At 53.5% G+C, this 24129-nt stretch overlaps 1 protein-coding gene and 1 long non-coding RNA gene across 6 annotated transcripts; one reads left to right on the forward strand and one right to left on the reverse strand.

Moving 5' to 3' along the window:
• Window positions 1–1152: 1152 nt before the first annotated feature.
• On the reverse strand, window positions 1153–23275 carry rabggta (Rab geranylgeranyltransferase subunit alpha). 5 transcript variants are annotated; one of them, XM_088637771.1, is made up of 17 exons: window positions 23182–23275; window positions 22678–22708; window positions 21610–21720; window positions 21367–21491; window positions 20004–20191; window positions 18025–18258; window positions 11594–11677; window positions 10973–11055; window positions 7874–7969; window positions 7540–7645; window positions 7028–7079; window positions 6813–6901; window positions 5187–5275; window positions 4583–4699; window positions 2702–2815; window positions 2273–2360; window positions 1153–2113 (listed from the first exon to the last, which is right to left on the reverse strand). In XM_088637771.1, exons 2-17 carry the CDS (start codon window positions 22678–22680, stop codon window positions 1965–1967), a joined length of 1728 nt encoding a protein of 575 aa, XP_088493897.1. In that variant the 5' UTR covers window positions 22681–22708; window positions 23182–23275; the 3' UTR covers window positions 1153–1964. The 5 variants fall into 5 exon arrangements, with proteins under 5 accessions (XP_088493897.1, XP_088493895.1, XP_088493896.1 ...); XM_088637769.1 differs by having other exon boundaries at window positions 23149–23272; XM_088637770.1 differs by having other exon boundaries at window positions 23127–23244.
• LOC148660402 (uncharacterized) lies at window positions 5270–11239 on the forward strand. Its single transcript, XR_015939783.1, has 2 exons — window positions 5270–5468; window positions 10918–11239. It is a non-coding gene; the product is annotated as an uncharacterized LOC148660402 (long non-coding RNA).
• Window positions 23276–24129: the final 854 nt, after the last annotated feature.

The following is a 24129-nucleotide window of genomic DNA, read 5'->3' on the forward strand; positions in this document are numbered from 1 at the left end:
GAGGGGTACAGAGAGAGAGATACACAGAGAGATGTTTGTACTATAAGTGTCTTGTGAACTGTTACTGTACTACATCAGTCATACAGAGGGGTACAGAGAGAGAGGGGTACAGAGAGAGAGATACACAGAGAGATGTTTGTACTATAAGTGTCTTGTGAACTGTTACTGTACTACATCAGTCATACAGAGGGGTACAGAGAGAGAGGGGTACAGAGAGAGAGATACACAGAGAGATGTTTGTACTATAAGTGTCTTGTGAACTGTTACTGTACTACATCAGTCATACAGAGGGGTACAGAGAGAGAGGGGTACAGAGAGAGAGATACACAGAGAGATGTTTGTACTATAAGTGTCTTGTGAACTGTTACTGTACTACATCAGTCATACAGAGGGGTACAGAGAGAGAGGGGTACAGAGAGAGAGATACACAGAGAGATGTTTGTACTGTAAGTATCTTGTGAACTGTTACTGTACTACATCAGTCATACAGAGGGGTACAGAGAGAGAGGGGTACAGAGAGAGAGATACACAGAGAGATGTTTGTACTGTAAGTGTCTTGTGAACTGTTACTGTACTACGTCAGTCATACAGAGGGGTACAGAGAGAGAGGAGGAGTACACTGGGAAAGAGAGGTACAGAGAGACAGATGTTTGTAATGTAAGTGTAAGTATCTTGTGAACTGTTAGTGCTCTGGAGCACTGTACAGAGAGATAGAGGGGTACATACACAGAGAGAGGGGTACATTAATAGAGAGGTACATACACAGAGAGACAGGTGTTTGTACTGTAGTGGTCTGTAAATCTGCTGTTAACTGTTACAGCACTGTAATCCATCAGTCATGACAACACAGCTCTTGGACTGACCCACAGTTGGGGTTCCCTCTGTCGGCGAGAGGCACACTGCGGACAGGAGGACCACAGGGGAGCCCTGAAACAAATTTGTTTCCCAGGGGGCAAGCAGCTCACCTGAAACACAGACCCTGCAACACTGCACCCTGAACACCCCTGCCTACCAGCCCTCCAGGAATCTGCCCTCCTGCGGCGGCCATTTTGGCTCCTCCTGTCCCATCTCCGATGCACCCAGCTGAAACAGCACTGTGAGCCAAAATGGGAGGCAGTTTCCCCAAAGATTAAAGAACACAGAGACGAGCTCTTCGTGGATCAGGCGCTGGCCTGTTTTTCTTTATTCACAGAAGTGGATTAAGCTGTGCCAACGCACTCACTCCTGCCTGGCGTGTCTCCTCTCTCTCCCTCTGACCCTGACCCAGCTCTCCGGGGAGAGGTCACAGGGAGCGAGCCAGGGACAGGAGCACTGCGATACAGAGAGGGAGAGGAGCACTGTGATACAGAGAGGGAGAGGAGCACTGTGATACAGAGAGGGAGAGGAGCACTGCGATACAGAGAGGGAGAGGAGCACTGCGATACAGAGAGGGAGAGGAGCACTGCGATACAGAGAGGGAGAGGAGCACTGCGATACAGAGAGGGAGAGGAGCACTGCGATACAGAGAGGGAGAGGAGCACTGCGATACAGAGAGAGAGGAGCACTGCGATACAGAGAGGGAGAGGAGCACTGCGATACAGAGAGAGAGGAGCACTGCGATACAGAGAGAGAGGAGCACTGCGATACAGAGAGAGAGAGGAGCACTGCGATACAGAGAGAGAGAGGAGCACTGTGGTACAGAGAGGGAGAGGAGCACTGCGATACAGAGAGAGAGGAGCACTGTGGTACAGAGAGGGACAGGAGCACTGTGATACAGAGAGGGACAGGAGCACTGTGGTACAGAGAGGGACAGGAGCACTGTGGTACAGAGAGGGACAGGAGCACTGTGGTACAGAGAGGGACAGGAGCACTGTGATACAGAGGAAGGGAGAGACAGAGCGCGGGGGGTAGTGTTTTGGGAGCAGGGGTCCCTGTGTGCTTCCACCACACGGGCTGACGGGCTGTCATCTGCCCCCAGCAGCCCCTCACAACAGCAGCTCCGTAACCGTCGGCAGCAGCTCGGCCAGCTCCGATTGGACCTCAGCAGCCCCGCCCACCGCGTTGCCGCGGAGATCGAGCCTGACCAGTCTGGGGCAGGTGGCCAGAGGTCGGAGGTCGGACAGCTGGGAGATGCCTGAGGAAGCCGAGTCAAAGAAACATCCCGCAGAGCGAACGGGACCAGAATTCCTGCTCTTCTCGGCAGGAGTGGGAGCAGGGGCAGCGCTGTCCCAGTCCTGACTGGGTCGGTACCACTGCTCTGCGGGGGGGTGGGCAAGACGGTTGAAAAGGATACGATTGTTTCTGAGAGACACCTCCTCCAATCTGGGCAGGTGGTACAGTCCCTCCAAACTCTCTATCAGGTTGTCATCAGCTTCTAACACCTGGAGAGAGACAGACAGGTGAGCAGGCACAGAGAGGGAAAGAGACAGGTGAACCATCATGGAGAGAGACAAACAGGTGAACAGATATGGAGAGAGAGAGAGACAGACAGGTGAACAGACATTAAGAGAGAGAGAGAAACAGGTGTACAGACATTAAGAGAGAGAGACAGACAGGCCAAGACTGTCTCTGGTACACAGTTGCAAAGCCCTGCAGCCTTCAACAGAGCCACCCCTTGTGCAGACAGGGCGCCGTGCAGGGCCTGACATATACACTCACGCCCCCAGGGGGCCTGGACAGTCCTAGCTAGGGCTGGGGGCCTGGCTGTCCCTGCGGGGCTCACCTCCAGGCACTGCAGCATGGCGAAGTTGGGGGGCAGCGAGCGCAGCTGATTGGACGACAGGTTGAGGTGGGTGACCAGCAGCAGCTGGTCCAGGTGACACAGGGTCGTCAGGCTCTGGACGAGAGGGGGGGACAGGGGTCAGTGTCAGGGAGCGGCGAGTAATGAGGGCTAAAATTCTGGGCATTCGAGGATTGAGCCCTAAACAGAATGACAGGTCTTAACCTACTGGCGACATCATTATACTGGAAAATACTGCCAATCCTGCACTAACACCCTGTAACTACAGTCAACACCCCGTAACTACAACCAATCTAGAACTAACACCCTGCAACTACAGTCGTCACCCCGTAACTACAACCAATCTAGCACTAACACCCTGCAACTACAGTCAACACCCCGTAACTACAACCAATCCAGCACTAACACCCTGCAACTACAGTCGTCACCCCGTAACTACAACCAATCTAGAACTAACACCCTGCAACTACAGTCAACACCCCGTAACTACAGCCAACCCAGCGCTAACACCCTGTAACAACAGTCAACACCCCGTAACTACAACCAATCTAGAACTAACACCCTGTAACAACAGTCAACACCCCGTAACTACAACCAATCTAGAACTAACACCCTGTAACAACAGTCAACACCCCGTAACTACAACCAATCTAGCACTAACACCCTGTAACAACAGTCAACACCCCGTAACTACAACCAATCCAGCACTAACACCCTGTAACTACAGTCGTCACCTCATAACTACAGCCAACCCAGCACTAACACCCTGTAACAACAGTCAACACCCCGTAACTACAACCAATCCAGCACTAACACCCTGTAACAACAGTCAACACCCCGTAACTACAACCAATCTAGAACTAACACCCTGTAACAACAGTCAACACCCCGTAACTACAACCAATCCAGCACTAACACCCTGTAACAACAGTCAACACCCCGTAACTACAACCAATCTAGAACTAACACCCTGTAACAACAGTCAACACCCCGTAACTACAACCAATCCAGCACTAACACCCTGTAACTACAGTCGTCACCCCGTAACTACAGCCAACCCAGCACTAACACCCTGTAACAACAGTCAACACCCCGTAACTACAACCAATTCAGCACTAACACCCTGCAACTACAGTCAACACCCCGTAACTACAACCAATCCAGCACTAACACCCTGTAACTACAGTCGTCACCTCATAACTACAGCCAACCCAGCACTAACACCCTGTAACAACAGTCAACACCCCGTAACTACAACCAATCCAGCACTAACACCCTGTAACAACAGTCAACACCCCGTAACTACAACCAATCTAGAACTAACACCCTGTAACAACAGTCAACACCCCGTAACTACACCCAATCTAGAACTAACACCCTGTAACAACAGTCAACACCCCGTAACTACAACCAATCTAGAACTAACACCCTGTAACAACAGTCAACACCCCGTAACTACAACCAATCCAGCACTAACACCCTGTAACTACAGTCGTCACCCCGTAACTACAGCCAACCCAGCACTAACACCCTGTAACAACAGTCAACACCCCGTAACTACAACCAATCCAGCACTAACACCCTGTCACTACAGTCAACACCCTGTAACTACAGTCAGTCCCATACAGCCATTCCAGCAATAACACCTTGTAACAACAGTCAACATGCTGAAACAACAGCCAATCCTGCTCAAACACCCTGTAACAGCAGTCTGTCCTGGACAGACAGACAGACAGACAGACAGACAGACAGACAGACAGACAGACAGACAGACAGACAGACAGACAGACAGACAGACAGACAGACAGACAGACAGACAGACAGACAGACAGACAGACAGACAGACAGACAGACAGACAGCACCTTGTGTGTCAGACTGAAGACTCGGGCCTCGGCGTACTCCATCTTCAGGACGGTGTTCTCTATCATGAACTTGCTGCACAGGTCACTGTAATAGGAGCTGCGCATAGAGTCCACACTCTGAGAGAGAGAGAGAGATGTCTGTCTGTAAACAGCTTGTTCATTGCTACCACTATTGCAACACTGTAATTCATCAGTCATGATAATGCAGCTATTTTAATTGAACTGAACTAAATCGAGAGAGAGGGGTCAATACAGACACTGGGCCCAGAGAGAGAGAGGGGTTAATACAGACACTGGGCCCAGAGAGAGAGAGAGGGGTTAATACAGACACTGGGCCCAGAGAGAGAGAGAGGGGTTAATACAGACACTGGGCCCAGAGAGAGAGGGGTTAATACAGACACTGGGGCCAGAGAGATAAAGAGGGGTTAATACTGACACTGGGCCCAGAGAGAGAGAGAGAGGGGTTAATACAGACACTGGGCCTCACATATGCATTTTAGCATTATTTATATAGCGAGCTGCAGTTCTCCTGCTGTGCCTGCACTGAGCGAGATGGTGTTATTTCTCACTAGATCATCATCTTCATCATCATCACGACTCTGACCTTCAGCGTGTCGAAGTGAGCCAGCGTCTCCCTCTCGTACCCCAGTGGGTCCAGCGCCCTCATCAGGAGGATGATGGTCAGCACACACCCTGAGAGAGAGAGGGGAGGGGGCACGGTCAGACAACAGCAGGCAGGGCTCGATCCAGACAGCCTCTTCCAGCGCAGGGAGCGCAGGCGCGGGGCTCCGGGGCTCCACTCGCCAGGCAACCTGAACCCCGCACCCACCGGGGATACAGTGGCCCAGGCCGGAGCAGTTTTGGGGTTCAGGTAAACTGCCTGTAGGTACGGTGCTGGGAGCTACTGACTGACCGCTGCTGGGGATCACCCCTTCCCCCAAAAAACTTGCACCTCGCTTCCTCTTCAACCCAGCCAGTTCACACAGTCAGCACAGGGGTGTGTGTGGGAGTGAGCAGAGACAGGCCGGGGGATGGAGAGACAGGCAGGCAGGGTGCAGGCAGGGAGATGGAGAGACAGGCAGGCAGGGTGCAGGCAGGGAGATGGAGAGACAGGCAGGCAGTGTGCAGGCAGGGAGATGGAGAGACAGACAGACAGGCAGGGTGCAGGCAGGGAGATGGACAGACAGGCAGACAGGCAGGGTGCAGGCAGGGAGATGGACAGACAGGCAGACAGGCAGGGTGCAGGCAGGGAGATGGAGAGACAGGCAGACAGGCAGACAGGCAGTGTGCAGGCAGGGAGATGGAGAGACAGGCAGGCATTGTGCAGGCAGGGAGATGGAGAGACAGACAGACAGGCAGGGTGCAGGCAGGGAGATGGAGAGACAGGCAGAGAGGCAGTGTGCAGGCAGGGAGATGGAGAGACAGGCAGACAGGCAGCGTGCAGGCAGGGAGATGGACAGATAGGCAGACAGGCAGGGTGCAGGCAGGGAGATGGAGAGACAGGCAGACAGGCAGACAGGCAGTGTGGAGGCAGGGAGATGGAGAGACAGGCAGGCATTGTGCAGGCAGGGAGATGGAGAGACAGACAGACAGGCAGGGTGCAGGCAGGGAGATGGAGAGACAGGCAGAGAGGCAGTGTGCAGGCAGGGAGATGGAGAGACAGGCAGAGAGGCAGTGTGCAGGCAGGGAGATGGACAGATAGGCAGACAGGCAGGGTGCAGGCAGGGAGATGGAGAGACAGGCAGACAGGCAGACAGGCAGTGTGGAGGCAGGGAGATGGAGAGACAGGCAGACAGGCAGCGTGCAGGCAGGGAGATGGACAGATAGGCAGACAGGCAGGGTGCAGGCAGGGAGATGGAGAGACAGACAGACAGGCAGGGTGCAGGCAGGGAGATGGAGAGACAGACAGACAGGCAGGGTGCAGGCAGGGAGATGGAGAGACAGACAGACAGGCAGGGTGCAGGCAGGGAGATGGAGAGACAAGCAGGCAGTGTGCGGGCAGGTAGATGGACAGACAGGCAGACAGGCAGTGTGCAGGCAGGGAGATGGACAGACAGGCAGTGTTCACGCGGGGAGATGGACAGACAGGCAGGCAGTGTGAACAGAAAGGTGAACACTCTGACCAGCAGACAGGCAGACACACACCGTGGTAGTCATAGAGGTGCAGAGAAAGAGAGGCAGGATCAGAGAGAAAGCCAGCGTCATTGTCATCATGACTGTAGAGACTCACACTTATTCTCAGGCTCCAACTCCAGCAACTGAGTGCAGGACTGCAGCTCTGACTGAAGAACAGAGGTCTTCTCTACTGAGAGATCACTCCTGGTAGGGAGAGAGACAGGTTCATACAGACACACTGACTGGACACTCCAGTACACTAAGAGAGAGAGGTTAATGTGATAGGAGAGCAGTGAAAGCAGTACAGTGAGTCTGTGACAAGAGTCCTACCTGAACAGCTCCTGGTCTGTTGCAGAGTCTCGACACCAGCTCTCTGAGCGACCTGAGAGAGAGGAGGGGGAACCCTTTTCACACACACTGGCTCAGAGAGAGACAGACAGGTACACACAGACAGACAAGCACACAGAGAAACGCAGACAGACAGGTACACAGACACACACAGAGACACACCTACAGTACACATACACACACAGATACACAGACACACCTACAGTACACATACACACACAGATACACAGACACACCTACAGTACACATACACACACAGATACACAGACACACCTACAGTACACATACACACACAGATACACAGACACACCTACAGTACACAGACAGACAGGTACACAGATACACAGACACACCTACAGTACACAGACAGACAGGTACACAGACAGACAGGTACACAGGCACACGCAGACAGACAGGTACACAGACAGGTACACAGACAGGTACACAGACAGGTACACAGACAGACAGGCAGGTGGAAGGGGCAGCTGTGTTACCTGAGTAGAGCGCACACTCGCGCTGAGTGTGTCTGTCTCTCCAGTGCACAGTCAGGCTGTGCTCCACACTGGGGTCACTCACTGTCCCTGGGGGCAGTTCACACACCTGCAGGCCACTGTTAAAGACAACCCCCAGACAAACCAGACACCCCACTGCTTTATAGACACCCCCTAGACACCCCACTGCTTTATAGACACCCCCTAGACACCCCAGACACTCCACTGCGGTATACACCCCCCCAGACACCCCCCACTGCTGTATAGGCACCCCACTGTGTTACAGACAAACCCCAGGTCAGTCTAACAATGGATATATAAACAGATAAAAGGATACCCACAATACACTGTGGCGCAGAAGGGGGTGGGCACTGCGCCATGAGACCTCAAGGGGCTGACCATCTACAAACAGCACTAACTCTCCTGTGAGCACCTGAGAGAGAGAGAGGGGTTCATACAGACACACTGACTGGACACTCCAGTACATTAACACTGCACTGAGGGAGAGGGGTTCATACAGACACACTGACTGGACACTCCAGTACATTAACACTGCACTGAGAGAGAGGGGTTCATACAGACACACTGACTGACTGGACACTCCAGTACATTAACACTGCACTGAGAGAGAGGGGTTCATACAGACACACTGACTGACTGGACACTCCAGTACATTAACACTGCACTGAGAGAGAGGGGTTCATACAGACACACTGACTGACTGGACACTCCAGTACATTAACACTGCACTGAGAGAGAGGGGTTCATACAGACACACTGACTGACTGGACACTCCAGTACATTAACACTGCACTGAGAGAGAGGGGTTCATACAGACACACTGACTGACTGGACACTCCAGTACATTAACACTGCACTGAGAGAGAGGGGTTCATACAGACACACTGACTGACTGGACACTCCAGTACATTAACACTGCACTGAGAGAGAGGGGTTCATACAGACACACTGACTGACTGGACACTCCAGTACATTAACACTGGACTGAGAGAGAGGGGTTCATACAGACACACTGACTGACTGGACACTCCAGTACATTAACACTGCACTGAGAGAGAGGGGTTCATACAGACACACTGACTGGACACTCCAGTACATTAACACTGCACTGAGAGAGAGGGGTTCATACAGACACACTGACTGGACACTCCAGTACATTAACACTGCACTGAGAGAGAGGGGTTCATACAGACACACTGACTGACTGGACACTCCAGTACATTAACACTGCACTGAGAGAGAGGGGTTCATACAGACACACTGACTGACTGGACACTCCAGTACATTAACACTGCACTGGGAGAGAGGGGTTCATACAGACACACTGACTGACTGGACACTCCAGTACATTAACACTGCACTGAGAGAGAGGGGTTCATACAGACACACTGACTGGACACTCCAGTACATTAACACTGCACTGAGAGAGAGGGGTTCATACAGACACACTGACTGACTGGACACTCCAGTACATTAACACTGCACTGAGAGAGAGGGGCTCATACAGACACACTGACTGACTGGACACTCCAGTACATTAACACTGCACTGAGAGAGAGGGGTTCATACAGACACACTGACTGACTGGACACTCCAGTACATTAACACTGCACTGAGAGAGAGGGGTTCATACAGACACACTGACTGACTGGACACTCCAGTACATTAACACTGCACTGAGAGAGAGGGGTTCATACAGACACACTGACAGGACACTCCAGTACATTAACACTGCACTGAGAGAGAGGGGTTCATACAGACACACTGACTGACTGGACACTCCAGTACATTAACACTGCACTGAGAGAGAGGGGTTCATACAGACACACTGACTGACTGGACACTCCAGTACATTAACACTGCACTGAGAGAGAGGGGTTCATACAGACACACTGACTGACTGGACACTCCAGTACATTAACACTGCACTGAGAGAGAGGGGTTCATACAGACACACTGACTGGACACTCCAGTACATTAACACTGCACTGAGAGAGAGGGGTTCATACAGACACACTGACTGACTGGACACTCCAGTACATTAACACTGCACTGAGAGAGAGGGGTTCATACAGACACACTGACTGACTGGACACTCCAGTACATTAACACTGCACTGAGAGAGAGGGGTTCATACAGACACACTGACTGACTGGACACTCCAGTACATTAACACTGCACTGAGAGAGAGGGGTTCATACAGACACACTGACTGACTGGACACTCCAGTACATTAACACTGCACTGAGAGAGAGGGGTTCATACAGACACACTGACTGACTGGACACTCCAGTACATTAACACTGGACTGAGAGAGAGGGGTTCATACAGACACACTGACTGACTGGACACTCCAGTACATTAACACTGCACTGAGAGAGAGGGGTTCATACAGACACACTGACTGACTGGACACTCCAGTACATTAACACTGCACTGAGAGAGAGGGGTTCATACAGACACACTGACTGACTGGACACTCCAGTACATTAACACTGCACTGAGAGAGAGGGGTTCATACAGACACACTGACTGACTGGACACTCCAGTACATTAACACTGCACTGAGAGAGAGGGGTTCATACAGACACACTGACTGACTGGACACTCCAGTACATTAACACTGCACTGAGAGAGAGGGGTTCATACAGACACACTGACTGGACACTCCAGTACATTAACACTGCACTGAGAGAGAGGGGTTCATACAGACACACTGACTGACTGGACACTCCAGTACATTAACACTGCAGTGAGAGAGAGGGGTTCATACAGACACACTGACTGACTGGACACTCCAGTACATTAACACTGCACTGAGAGAGAGGGGTTCATACAGACACACTGACTGACTGGACACTCCAGTACATTAACACTGCACTGAGAGAGAGGGGTTCATACAGACACACTGACTGACTGGACACTCCAGTACATTAACACTGCACTGAGAGAGAGGGGTTCATACAGACACACTGACTGACTGGACACTCCAGTACATTAACACTGCACTGAGAGAGAGGGGTTCATACAGACACACTGACTGGACACTCCAGTACATTAACACTGCACTGAGAGAGAGGGGTTCATACAGACACACTGACTGGACACTCCAGTACATTAACACTGCACTGAGAGAGAGGGGTTCATACAGACACACTGACTGGACACTCCAGTACATTAACACTGCACTGAGAGAGAGGGGTTCATACAGACACACTGACTGACTGGACACTCCAGTACATTAACACTGCACTGAGAGAGAGGGGTTCATACAGACACACTGACTGACTGGACACTCCAGTACATTAACACTGCACTGAGAGAGAGGGGTTCATACAGACACACAGTGGTTAATGAAAGGTTGTCCACTACCAATCTCAACCCATTCTGGCAGACAGACGGAGAGGTGACTCACATTGACCGGCCTAGAGAAGACCACCACCAGTCTCTCCCCCTCTCGGCTGATGTACAGACAGCTGATCGTCTCCTCCCGCTCAGCTGAGAGAGAGAATTTAATAGCCTGAATTCAATAGTCTGTAATATGTCTGTAGATTTTATTTAATTTGTATTCTTTGTTTAGTTCCATGTTAATTTTATTATCTTTATTTGCTTTGGCAACACTGATTGCACCCATCGGTCATGCTAATAAAGCACCTTGAACTGAATTAAACTGAATTAAAAAGCTCACTACCCAAAGCAGCCAAACACACTGCACAGTACAGATAGAGCCAGACAGCACTGCAGTGTGCAGAGAGCCAGAACTGCAGAGTGCTGTGAACCAGACAGCACTGCAGAGCGCAGAGAGAGAGCCAGACAGCACTGCAGAGCGCAGAGAGAGCCAGACAGCACTGCAGAGCGCAGAGAGCCAGAACTACACAGTGCTGAGAACCAGACAGCACTGCAGAGTGCAGAGAGAGAGCCAGACATCACTGCAGAGTGCAGAGAACCAGAAAGCACTGCAGAGCACAAAGAGAGAGCCAGACAGCAATTCAGAGTGCAGAGACCAGGAGTGACACCAACGGACCGAGACACTGACCTCTGCCCAGCAGCCAGCGGTAGTAGAACCAGGCGCTCTGGTCGTTGGGGTCGGTGAAGAAGGCATTCTGCACCAGCTCGTACTCTAAGGAGAAAGACAAGTCCCGAGGTCACCACCACTCTGTCAGCACAGCGCTCTGATCCAGCACACTGTATCTCACTCCTGACACACACCAGCGTCTCACTCCTGACACACACACAGCCCCCCACACCAGCGTCTCACTCCTGACACACACAGACCCTCCACACCAGCGTCTCACTCCTGACACACACACAGCCCCCCACACCAGCGTCTCACTCCTGACACACACACAGCCCCCCACACCAGCGTCTCACTCCTGACACACACACGGCCCCTCCACACCAGCGTCTCACTCCTGACACACACACAGCCCCTCCACACCAGCGTCTCACTCCTGACAGACACGGCCCCCCTGCACCAGCGTCTCACTCCTGACACACACACAGCCCCTCCACACCAGCGTCTCACTCCTGACACACACACAGCCCCTCCACACCAGCGTCTCACTCCTGACACACACACAGCCCCCCACACCAGCGTCTCACTCCTGACACACACACAGCCCCCCACACCAGCGTCTCACTCCTGACACACACACAGCCCCTCCACACCAGCGTCTCACTCCTGACACACACACAGCCCCTCCACACCAGCGTCTCACTCCTGACAGACACGGCCCCCCTGCACCAGCGTCTCACTCCTGACACACACACAGACCCCCACACCAGCGTCTCACTCCTGACACACACACAGCCCCTCCACACCAGCGTCTCACTCCTGACACACACAGACCCTCCACACCAGCATCTCACTCCTGACACACACAGCCCCTCCACACCAGCGTCTCACTCCTGACAGACACAGCCCCCCCACACCAGCGTCTCACTCCTGACACACACACAGCCCCTCCACACCAGCGTCTCACTCCTGACACACACACAGCCCCCCACACCAGCGTCTCACTCCTGACACACACACAGCCCCCCACACCAGCGTCTCACTCCTGACACACACACAGCCCCTCCGCACCAGCGTCTCACTCCTGACACACACAGCCCCTCCACACCAGCGTCTCACTCCTGACAGACACAGCCCCCCCACACCAGCGTCTCACTCCTGACACACACACGGCCCCTCCGCACCAGCGTCTCACTCCTGACACACACACGGCCCCCCCGCACCAGCGTCTCACTCCTGACACACACACAGACCCTCCACACCAGCGTCTCACTCCTGACACACACACAGACCCTCCACACCAGCGTCTCACTCCTGACACACACACGGCCCCTCCACACCAGCGTCTCACTCCTGACACACACACGGCCCCTCCACACCAGCGTCTCACTCCTGACACACACACAGCCCCTCCACACCAGCGTCTCACTCCTGACACACACGGCCCCCCCGCACCAGCGTCTCACTCCTGACACACACACAGCCCCTCCACACCAGCGTCTCACTCCTGACACACACAGCATCTCCACACCAGCGTCTCACTCCTGACACACACACAGCCCCTCCACACCAGCGTCTCACTCCTGACTCACACACGGCCCCTCCGCACCAGCGTCTCACTCCTGACACACACACGGCCCCTCCGCACCAGCGTCTCACTCCTGACACACACACGGCCCCTCCGCACCAGCGTCTCACTCCTGACACACACACAGCCCCTCCGCACCAGCGTCTCACTCCTGACACACACACAGCCCCTCCACACCAGCGTCTCACTCCTGACACACACACGGCCCCTCCACACCAGCGTCTCACTCCTGACACACACACAGCCCCTCCACACCAGCGTCTCACTCCTGACACACACGGCCCCCCACACCAGCGTCTCACTCCTGACACACACAGCATCTCCACACCAGCGTCTCACTCCTGACACACACACAGCCCCTCCACACCAGCGTCTCACTCCTGACTCACACACGGCCCCCCCGCACCAGCGTCTCACTCCTGACACACACACGGCCCCTCCACACCAGCGTCTCACTCCTGACACACACACGGCCCCTCCACACCAGCGTCTCACTCCTGACACACACACAGCCCCTCCACACCAGCGTCTCACTCCTGACACACACGGCCCCCCACACCAGCGTCTCACTCCTGACACACACAGCATCTCCACACCAGCGTCTCACTCCTGACACACACACAGCCCCTCCACACCAGCGTCTCACTCCTGACTCACACACGGCCCCCCCGCACCAGCGTCTCACTCCTGACACACACACAGACCCTCCACACCAGCGTCTCACTCCTGACACACACACACGGCCCCTCCACACCAGCGTCTCACTCCTGACACACACACGGCCCCTCCGCACCAGCGTCTCACTCCTGACACACACAGCCCCTCCACACCAGCGTCTCACTCCTGACACACACACAGCCCCTCCACACCAGCGTCTCACTCCTGACACACACACAGCCCCTCCACACCAGCGTCTCACTCCTGACACACACACAGCCCCTCCACACCAGCGTCTCACTCCTGACACACACACAGCCCCTCCACACCAGCGTCTCACTCCTGACACACACACAGCCCCTCCACACCAGCGTCTCACTCCTGACACACACACAGCCCCCCACACCAGCGTCTCACTCCTGACACACACACAGCCCCTCCACACCAGCATCTCACTCCTGACACACACGGCCCCCCCGCACCAGCGTCTCACTCCTGACACACACACAGCCCCTCCACACCAGCGTCTCACTCCTGACACACACAGCATCTCCACACCAGCGTCTCACTCCTGACACACACACAGCCCCTCCACACCAGCGTCTCACTCCTGACACACACACAGCCCCTCCACACCAGCGTCTCACTCCTGACACACACACAGCCCCTCCACACCAGCGTCTCACTCCTGACACACACACAGCCCCTCCACACCAGCGTCTCACTCCCGACACACACACGGCCCCTCCACACCAGCGTCTCACTCCTGACACACACACGGCCCCTCCGCACCAGCGTCTCACTCCTGACACACACACGGCCCCCCACACCAGCGTCTCACTCCTGACACACACACGGCCCCTCCGCACCAGCGTCTCACTCCTGACACACACACAGCCCCTCCGCACCAGCGTCTCACTCCTGACAGACACAGCCCCTCCACACCAGCGTCTCACTCCTGACACACACAGACCATCCGCACCAGCGTCTCACTCCTGACACACACACAGACCCCCACACCAGCGTCTCACTCCTGACACACACACGGCCCCTCCGCACCAGCGTCTCACTCCTGACACACACACAGCCCCTCCGCACCAGCGTCTCACTCCTGACACACACACAGCCCCCCACACCAGCGTCTCACTCCTGACACACACACAGCCCCTCCACACCAGCGTCTCACTCCTGACACACACACAGCCCCTCCACACCAGCGTCTCACTCCTGACACACACACAGCCCCCCACACCAGCGTCTCACTCCTGACACACACACAGCCCCTCCACACCAGCGTCTCACTCCTGACACACACACAGCCCCCCCACACCAGCGTCTCACTCCTGACACACACACAGCCCCTCCACACCAGCGTCTCACTCCTGACACACACGGCCCCCCCGCACCAGCGTCTCACTCCTGACACACTACTCCACTACTCTACACCACTGCCCCACACTGCTCCTCTACTACTCCAATACTCTACACCACTGCCCCACACTGCTCCTCCACTACTCCAATACTCTACACCACTGCCCCACACTGCTCCTCCACTACTCCAATACTCTACACCACTGCCCCACACTACTCCAATACTCTACACCACTGCCCCACACTGCTCCTCCACTACTCCAATACTCTACACCACTGCCCCACACTGCTCCTCCACTACTCCAATACTCTACACCACTGCCCCACTACTCCAATACTCTACACCACTGCCCCACACTGCTCCTCCACTACTCCAATACTCTACACCACTGCCCCACACTGCTCCTCCACTACTCCAAAACTCTACACCACTGCCCCACACTGCTCCTCCACTACTCCAATACTCTACACCACTGCCCCACACTGCTCCTCCACTACTCCAATACTCTACACCACTGCCCCACACTGCTCCTCCACTACTCCAATACTCTACACCACTGCCCGACTACTCCAATACTCTACACCACTGCCCCACACTGCTCCTCCACTACTCCAATACTCTACACCACTGCCCCACACTGCTCCTCCACTACTCCAATACTCTACACCACTGCCCCACTACTCCAATACTCTACACCACTGCCCCACACTACTCCAATACTCTACACCACTGCCCCACACTACTCCAATACTCTACACCACTGCCCCACTACTCCACAATACTCTACACCACTGCCCCACACTGCTCCTCCACTACTCCAATACTCTACACCACTGCCCCACTACTCCAATACTCTACACCACTGCCCCACACTGCTCCTCCACTACTCCAATACTCTACACCACTGCCCCACACTACTCCAATACTCTACACCACTGCCCCACACTGCTCCTCCACTACTCCAATACTCTACACCACTGCCCCACACTGCTCCTCCACTACTCCAATACTCTACACCACTGCCCCACACTGCTCCTCCACTACTCCAATACTCTACACCACTGCCCCACACTGCTCCTCCACTACTCCAATACTCTACACCACTTCCCCACTACTCCAATACTCTACACCACTGCCCCACACTGCTCCTCCACTACTCCAATACTCTACACCACTGCCCCACACTGCTCCTCTACTACTCCAATACTCTACACCACTGCCCCACACTGCTCCTCCACTACTCCAATACTCTACACCACTGCCCCACACTGCTCCTCTACTACTCCAATACTCTACACCACTGCCCCACACTGCTCCTCTACTACTCCAATACTCTACACCACTGCCCCACACTGCTCCTCCACTACTCCAATACTCTACACCACTGCCCCACACTGCTCCTCTACTACTCCAATACTCTACACCACTGCCCCACACTGCTCCTCCACTACTCCAATACTCTACACCACTGCCCCACACTACTCCAATACTCTACACCACTGCCCCACACTGCTTCTCCACTACTCCAATACTCTACACCACTGCCCCACACTGCTCCAATACTCTACACCACTGCCCCACTACTCCAATACTCTACACCACTGCCCCACACTGCTTCTCCACTACTCCAATACTCTACACCACTGCCCCACACTGCTCCTCCACTACTCCAATACTCTACACCACTGCCCCACACTGCTCCTCCACTACTCCAATACTCTACACCACTGCCCCACACTGCTCCTCCACTACTCCAATACTCTACACCACTGCCCCACACTGCTTCTCCACTACTCCAATACTCTACACCACTGCCCCACACTGCTCCTCCACTACTCCAATACTCTACACCACTGCCCCACACTGCTCCTCCACTACTCCAATACTCTACACCACTGCCCCACACTGCTTCTCCACTACTCCAATACTCTACACCACTGCCCCACACTGCTCCTCCACTACTCCAATACTCTACACCACTGCCCCACTACTCCAATACTCTACACCACTGCCCCACACTGCTCCTCCACTACTCCAATACTCTACACCACTGCCCCACACTGCTTCTCCACTACTCCAATACTCTACACCACTTCCCCACTACTCCAATACTCTACACCACTGCCCCACACTGCTCCTCCACTACTCCAATACTCTACACCACTGCCCCACACTGCTCCTCTACTACTCCAATACTCTACACCACTGCCCCACACTGCTCCTCCACTACTCCAATACTCTACACCACTGCCCCACACTGCTCCTCTACTACTCCAATACTCTACACCACTGCCCCACACTGCTCCTCCACTACTCCAATACTCTACACCACTGCCCCACACTACTCCAATACTCTACACCACTGCCCCACACTGCTTCTCCACTACTCCAATACTCTACACCACTGCCCCACACTGCTCCAATACTCTACACCACTGCCCCACAGTGCTCCTCCACTACTCCAATACTCTACACCACTGCCCCACACTGCTCCTCCACTACTCCAATACTCTACACCACTGCCCCACACTGCTCCTCCACTACTCCAATACTCTACACCACTGCCCCACTACTCCAATACTCTACACCACTGCCCCACACTGCTCCTCCACTACTCCAATACTCTACACCACTGCCCCACACTACTCCTCCACTACTCCAATACTCTACACCACTGCCCCACTACTCCAATACTCTACACCACTGCCCCACACTGCTCCTCCACTACTCCAATACTCTACACCACTGCCCCACACTGCTCCTCCACTACTCCAATACTCTACACCACTGCCCCAAGACTCTATCCTGCTGCTCCAGTGCTCCCAGTGTCCTCACCCTTGAGCAGCTGCTCCTCGCAGACGCGGGCGCGCTGCCCGGCCCTGCGGGGCCCGGGGGCCCGGGTGTCGGGGTGCGTGTCGGGGTGCAGCGCGGGCAGCAGGGTGCTGCGGTAGTGCCAGCTGGAGTAGTTGGAGAAGTTGGAGCCGATGAGCCGGTCGGTGAAGCGCAGCTCCTCCTCCAGGGGCACGCCGCAGCGCTGAACACACAGCCGGCGATAATCCCAGCAGTGGACTGCAGGAGAGAGAGAGGAGACACAGCTCACAGACACTCTGCACACCCAGTTCTGTACACACACAGCTGGGGGTAATCCCAGCAGTGGACTGCAGGAGAGAGAGAGGAGACACAGCTCACAGACACTCTGCACACCCAGTTCTGTACACACACAGCTGGGGGTAATCCCAGCAGTGGACTGCAGGAGAGAGAGAGGAGACACAGCTCACAGACACTCTGCACACCCAGTTCTGTACACACACAGCTGGGGGTAATCCCAACAGTGGACTGCAGGAGAGAGAGAGGAGACACAGCTCACAGACACTCTGCACACCCAGTTCTGTACACACACAGCTGGGGGTAATCCCAGCAGTGGACTGCAGGAGAGAGAGGAGACACAGCTCACAGACACTCTGCACACCCAGTTCTGTACACACACAGCTGGGGGTAATCCCAACAGTGGACTGCAGGAGAGAGAGGAGACACAGCTCACAGACACTCTGCACACCCAGTTCTGTACACACACAGCTGGGGGTAATCCCAGCAGTGGACTGCAGGAGAGAGAGGAGACACAGCTCACAGACACTCTGCACACCCAGTTCTGTACACACACAGCTGGGGGTAATCCCAACAGTGGACTGCAGGAGAGAGAGGAGACACAGCTCACAGACACTCTGCACACCCAGTTCTGTACACACACAGCTGGGGGTAATCCCAGCAGTGGACTGCAGGAGAGAGAGAGAGAGAGGAGACACAGCTCACAGACACTCTGCACACCCAGTTCTGTACACACACAGCTGGGGGTAATCCCAGCAGTGGACTGCAGGAGAGAGAGGAGACACAGCTCACAGACACTCTGCACACCCAGTTCTGTACACACACAGCTGGGGGTAATCCCAACAGTGGACTGCAGGAGAGAGAGGAGACACAGCTCACAGACACTCTGCACACCCAGTTCTGTACACACACAGCTGGGGGTAATCCCAGCAGTGGACTGCAGGAGAGAGAGAGAGAGAGAGAGGAGACACAGCTCACAGACACTCTGCACACCCAGTTCTGTACACACACAGCTGGGGGTAATCCCAGCAGTGGACTGCAGGAGAGAGAGAGAGAGAGAGAGAGAGAGGAGACACAGCTCACAGACACTCTGCACACCCAGTTCTGTACACACACAGCTGGGGGTAATCCCAGCAGTGGACTGCAGGAGAGAGAGAGAGGAGACACAGCTCACAGACACTCTGCACACCCAGTTCTGTACACACACAGCTGGCGGTAAGCCCAGCAGTGGACTGCAGGAGAGAGAGAGAGGAGACACAGCTCACAGACACTCTGCACACCCAGTTCTGTACACATACAGCTGGCGGTAAGCCCAGCAGCAGGGAGAGGAGACACACCCAGTTCTGTACACACATCCATCCTCCACGTGCAGAGAAAAACCTGTAGGAACGCGTGCAGGGCCGAACTGGGCCAGTACACTTAATGCCACAGTGTAATTCAGCAGTGCAGTCATGGAAACGAAGCTTGATGAACTGAACTGCAGGGTGAGAGAGGAGACAGAAGAAGGGAGATATTCAGGCAGAGAGGGGAGAGAGTGGAAGGGAGAGAGAGGGGGAGATAGAATGGAGCCTCAGAGAGAGAGAGAGAGAGAGAGAGAGAGAGAGAGAGAGAGAGAGAGAGAGAGAGAGAGAGAGAGAGAGAGAGAGAGAGAGAGACAGGGGTAAAGGAGGGGAGAGGAGAGAGAGGGAGGAGACGGGAGAGGCGCTCACAGTTCCTGTCGTCGGTCTGCAGGAAGCGCTCACACAGCCCCAGCTCGCGGGCCCAGTCGGGCCGGGGCAGGCGGCCCGTCACCCAGCCCCGGTGGTGCCAGCTGCCGTAGGACTTGGGGTTCACCTTCAGACACTGCTCCAGGAACCCCAGCTCCGACTCGTACAGAGCCTGCACCTCCTGCTCCGCCCTGCGGGACACCGGGGAGAGGGAGAGATCTCACAGGGCTCTCTGACACCCAGTTCAGTTCAACTCAAGGTGCTTTATTAGCATGACCGATGGGTACAATCAGTGTTGCCAAAGCAAATAAAAATAATAAAATTAACATGGAACAAGACAAAAAATAGAAGTAAAATAAAACCTACAGACATGTTACAGACATTTACAACAAAGACATATTATAAAATATTGACATATACTGTAGGCGGCTGGAGCATTATTGGGAGACGGACTCACTGTTCCTCAGACTGTGACAGGAGATCACATACTGGGCTGCCAGATCAACTGAGTTCCCTCCTCCCTCTCCCAGTAGGATTGGGACCTGTTGTGGTTTTGGCAGGTGTGGGAACTCTGGGATTAGATTTCTGAATTTCGGGAAGAATGTTTCTCTAATCCCAGAGTATCTGTCACAGTGCAGTAGGAAGTGCACCTCTGTCTCTATTTCTCCCTGCTGGCAGTGGGAGCACAGCCTGTCCTCTCTGGGCAGCCAGGTCTGCCTGTGTCGCCCAGTTTCTATGGCCAGGCTGTGGTCACTGAGCCTGTACTTCGTCAGGGTCTGTTTCTGCTTGTTGTTTCTTATTTTGGTCAAATATTCAGCTAGTGTGTATTGTCTGTTTAGGGTTCTGTAGCATTCTACAGATCTCCATGTGCAGAGTTTCTGTGGGGTGTTTGTCCCATTGAGTGTACTCCTGGTCTGTGAGGGGACCCCACACTTCACTGCCGTATAGGGCAATGGGTTGGATTACACTTTCAAATATTTGGAGCCAGATTCTTGTTGGTGGGTTGATGTTGAAGAGCCTCCTTCTTATTGCGTAGAAAGCCCTGAGTGCCTTCTCCCTCAGTGCCTTCACTGCCAGGTCAAAACTCCCGGAAGAGCTGATGGTGAGACCGAGATATGTGTAGCTGGATGTGTGCTCCAATGTGTTGCTGTTGAGTGTGAATGGTCAGTGTCACTGTCAGTCTCTCTCTCCTCACTGTCCCTCTCTCCTGTTTTTGGACTGTCTTCCATGAATAATAATAATAATAATAATAATAATAATAATAATAATAATAATAATAATAATAATCTAGACACACATGAACAGATCCTGTCAGATTCAATCACACCTCACCAGTTAGTGTGATGGGCACGGGCCCGTTAATCACCTGAGTGTCTCCAGCTGCCCCAGGATCTCCCTCCTGAAGTTCCAGAGGGAGGCGAAGTCCGGGTTCGAGCCCAGGAGCTGAGCTGTGAGCTGCAGACTGTCCTCATCCAGCTGGCCCTCCGTCCTCTGGGAGACACAGAGACAGAGAGAGACATGCGAGACAGAGGGTCAGCGTAACTCCGCGTCTCTGTGACAGCCTCTGTGCGTCCTCCGGGGTGCTCGGTGCAGGAGCAGTCAGCCTGACCTTCTGAAAACAGGCGTCCCGGGCAGCGATGTACACTGTCAGCTTCTTCTCTCGCTCCTTACGCTTCTCCTCCTCCTGCTGCGCCGTGGATTTTAATTTCACACGTCCATGCTGAGAGAAAGAGAGACACTCAGTCCATTACCACTGCACTGAGAGAGAGGGGTTCATACAGACACACTGACTGACTGGACACTCCAGTACATTAACACTGCACTGAGAGAGAGGGGTTCATACAGACACACTGACTGACTGGACACTCCAGTACATTAACACTGCACTGAGAGAGAGGGGTTCATACAGACACACTGACTGACTGGACACTCCAGTACATTAACACTGCACTGAGAGAGAGGGGTTCATACAGACACACTGACTGACTGGACACTCCAGTACATTAACACTGCACTGAGAGAGAGGGGTTCATACAGACACACTGACTGACTGGACACTCCAGTACATTAACACTGCACTGAGAGAGGGGTTCATACAGACACACTGACTGGACACTCCAGTACATTAACACTGCACTGAGAGAGAGGGGTTCATACAGACACACTGACTGGACACTCCAGTACATTAACACTGCACTGAGAGAGAGGGGTTCATACAGACACACTGACTGACTGGACACTCCAGTACATTAACACTGCACTTAGAGAGAGGGGTTCATACAGACACACTGACTGACTGGACACTCCGGTACATTAACACTGCACTGAGAGAGAGGGGTTCATACAGACACACTGACTGACTGGACACTCCAGTACATTAACACTGCACTGAGAGAGAGGGGTTCATACAGACACACTGACTGACTGGACACTCCAGTACATTAACACTGCACTGAGAGAGAGGGGTTCATACAGACACACTGACTGGACACTCCAGTACATTAACACTGCACTGAGAGAGAGGGGTTCATACAGACACACTGACTGACTGGACACTCCAGTACATTAACACTGCACTGAGAGAGAGGGGTTCATACAGACACACAGACACACAGACACACTGGACACACTGGACACAAGATTACTTCATCAGTAACAATAATGTAATTACTCTTACCATGACTCCGTTCAATTAGGGATTGTCAGTCCTGGAAATAAGCAAAGCAGAGTTAGAAACAGACTGACAGGCAGAGAGACAGACAGGCAAGGTCAATCACAAAGACAGACAAGCCAGAGGAAGACACGCTGTCAGTGAGACCTGGAGACACGTTAAAGCCGGTTTCCACGATCTCTGCAGAGAAACACTGTCCAGCCAGCGTGCTGAAGTCCTGTTCACACTGCTGAGCGGCCCCTGCACGCACCGGGGCGCTGCAGATCATTGAGCATCAACAGCAACAACAGCATCGCAGCAATAATAACACTGGAGCAGGGAGAGAAACACCCGAGCTGAACTGGACTCTGACGTAGTGACCCCCCTGTCCGCCTCTGTCCCTACTGGACCTGGACTATATCTCTACTGGACCTGGACTGGATCTGTACTATATCTCTACTGGACGCGTACTGTACCTGTACTATATCTCTACTGGACCTGTGCTATATCTCTACTGGACCTGTACTAGACCTGTATCGGTCAGTCCGGATCCCGGATGTCAGAACCTCTACAGCGTCGCCTCGAGCCGCCGCGCTCTTCCGGGTCTGGCAGGAGAACCGTGGAGGCAGGGGGGGTCATTTTAAACACATCGTGACACCGGATCTTCAGATTAGTGAAAACGGGCTTCTGACAACATACAACGATCGTCAAATAACACAGTGATAAACAATCAATAAACTTGTTTTAAAGTATTTATCTGCCAACTCAGCATGGCATCTGCGCTTTGTTTGTGTGTACTACCCGGTTAACCTGTTCCCCTCTTGCACTGCTAAGTTGGATCAGTCCAGTGGCGTTTCCTCCTCGGTCTTTGTTTATATCTGCGCGTCCCTGTGATTCGCCAGAGTCAGTGATATTAGAAAACATGTGAACGTTTTTGAAAAACGCAGTTGCAAGAAAAACCCACTACAGCACATTAAGACTGTGGAAACGTATCTAATTTAATGTGAGCAGAGAAACAAGGAGGAAGTGATCAGTCGATACAGCAGTTATATCGTGTGTAGATGATGTTACAGGCTGAGGTGGATGACAATGGAGGTCTCGGAGATCATTTTCTCAGAAGTGCAAAGGTGTTTATTGTGAGGAGCTGGGTTCCCAATGTCCACACCTAAAAAAAAACGACTGTGAAAAATACAAATTAACCAAAGGGGTGTAAAACCACACAAATGTAGTTACAAGAAGATACACCTTAATTGCTTTAAAAGTTGATGGCAGTAGGCACTCCTACTCTACACTACTGCAAGTTTTCTGCTATTTGTTTTAAAAAACGTATTTTTTTATATACAAAAATAATACAACAAGGGTATACTGATGTCACAACATCATATGAACGAAACAGAATAACAAATCAGAACCTTATCAACAGTACAAAGGTTGTGTGATGTTAGGGGTCACATTAAATCATTTATTGTGCATCATTAA

Source organism: Lepisosteus platostomus, chromosome 6, assembly GCF_059453375.1.
Source record: "Lepisosteus platostomus isolate fLepPlt1 chromosome 6, fLepPlt1.hap1, whole genome shotgun sequence".
Lineage (NCBI taxonomy): Eukaryota > Metazoa > Chordata > Actinopteri > Semionotiformes > Lepisosteidae > Lepisosteus > Lepisosteus platostomus.

Coding starts and splice junctions, on each gene's coding strand:
- rabggta (XM_088637771.1), bottom strand. Junction 20,192..21,366: donor GGGCAGCTGGAGACACTCAG/GTGATTAACGGG, acceptor GGTGTCCCGCAG/GGCGGAGCAGGAGGTGCAGG. Junction 5,276..6,812: donor GTTGGAGCCTGAGAATAAGT/GTGAGTCTCTAC, acceptor TCTCTCTCTCAG/GGTGTGTGCTGACCATCATC.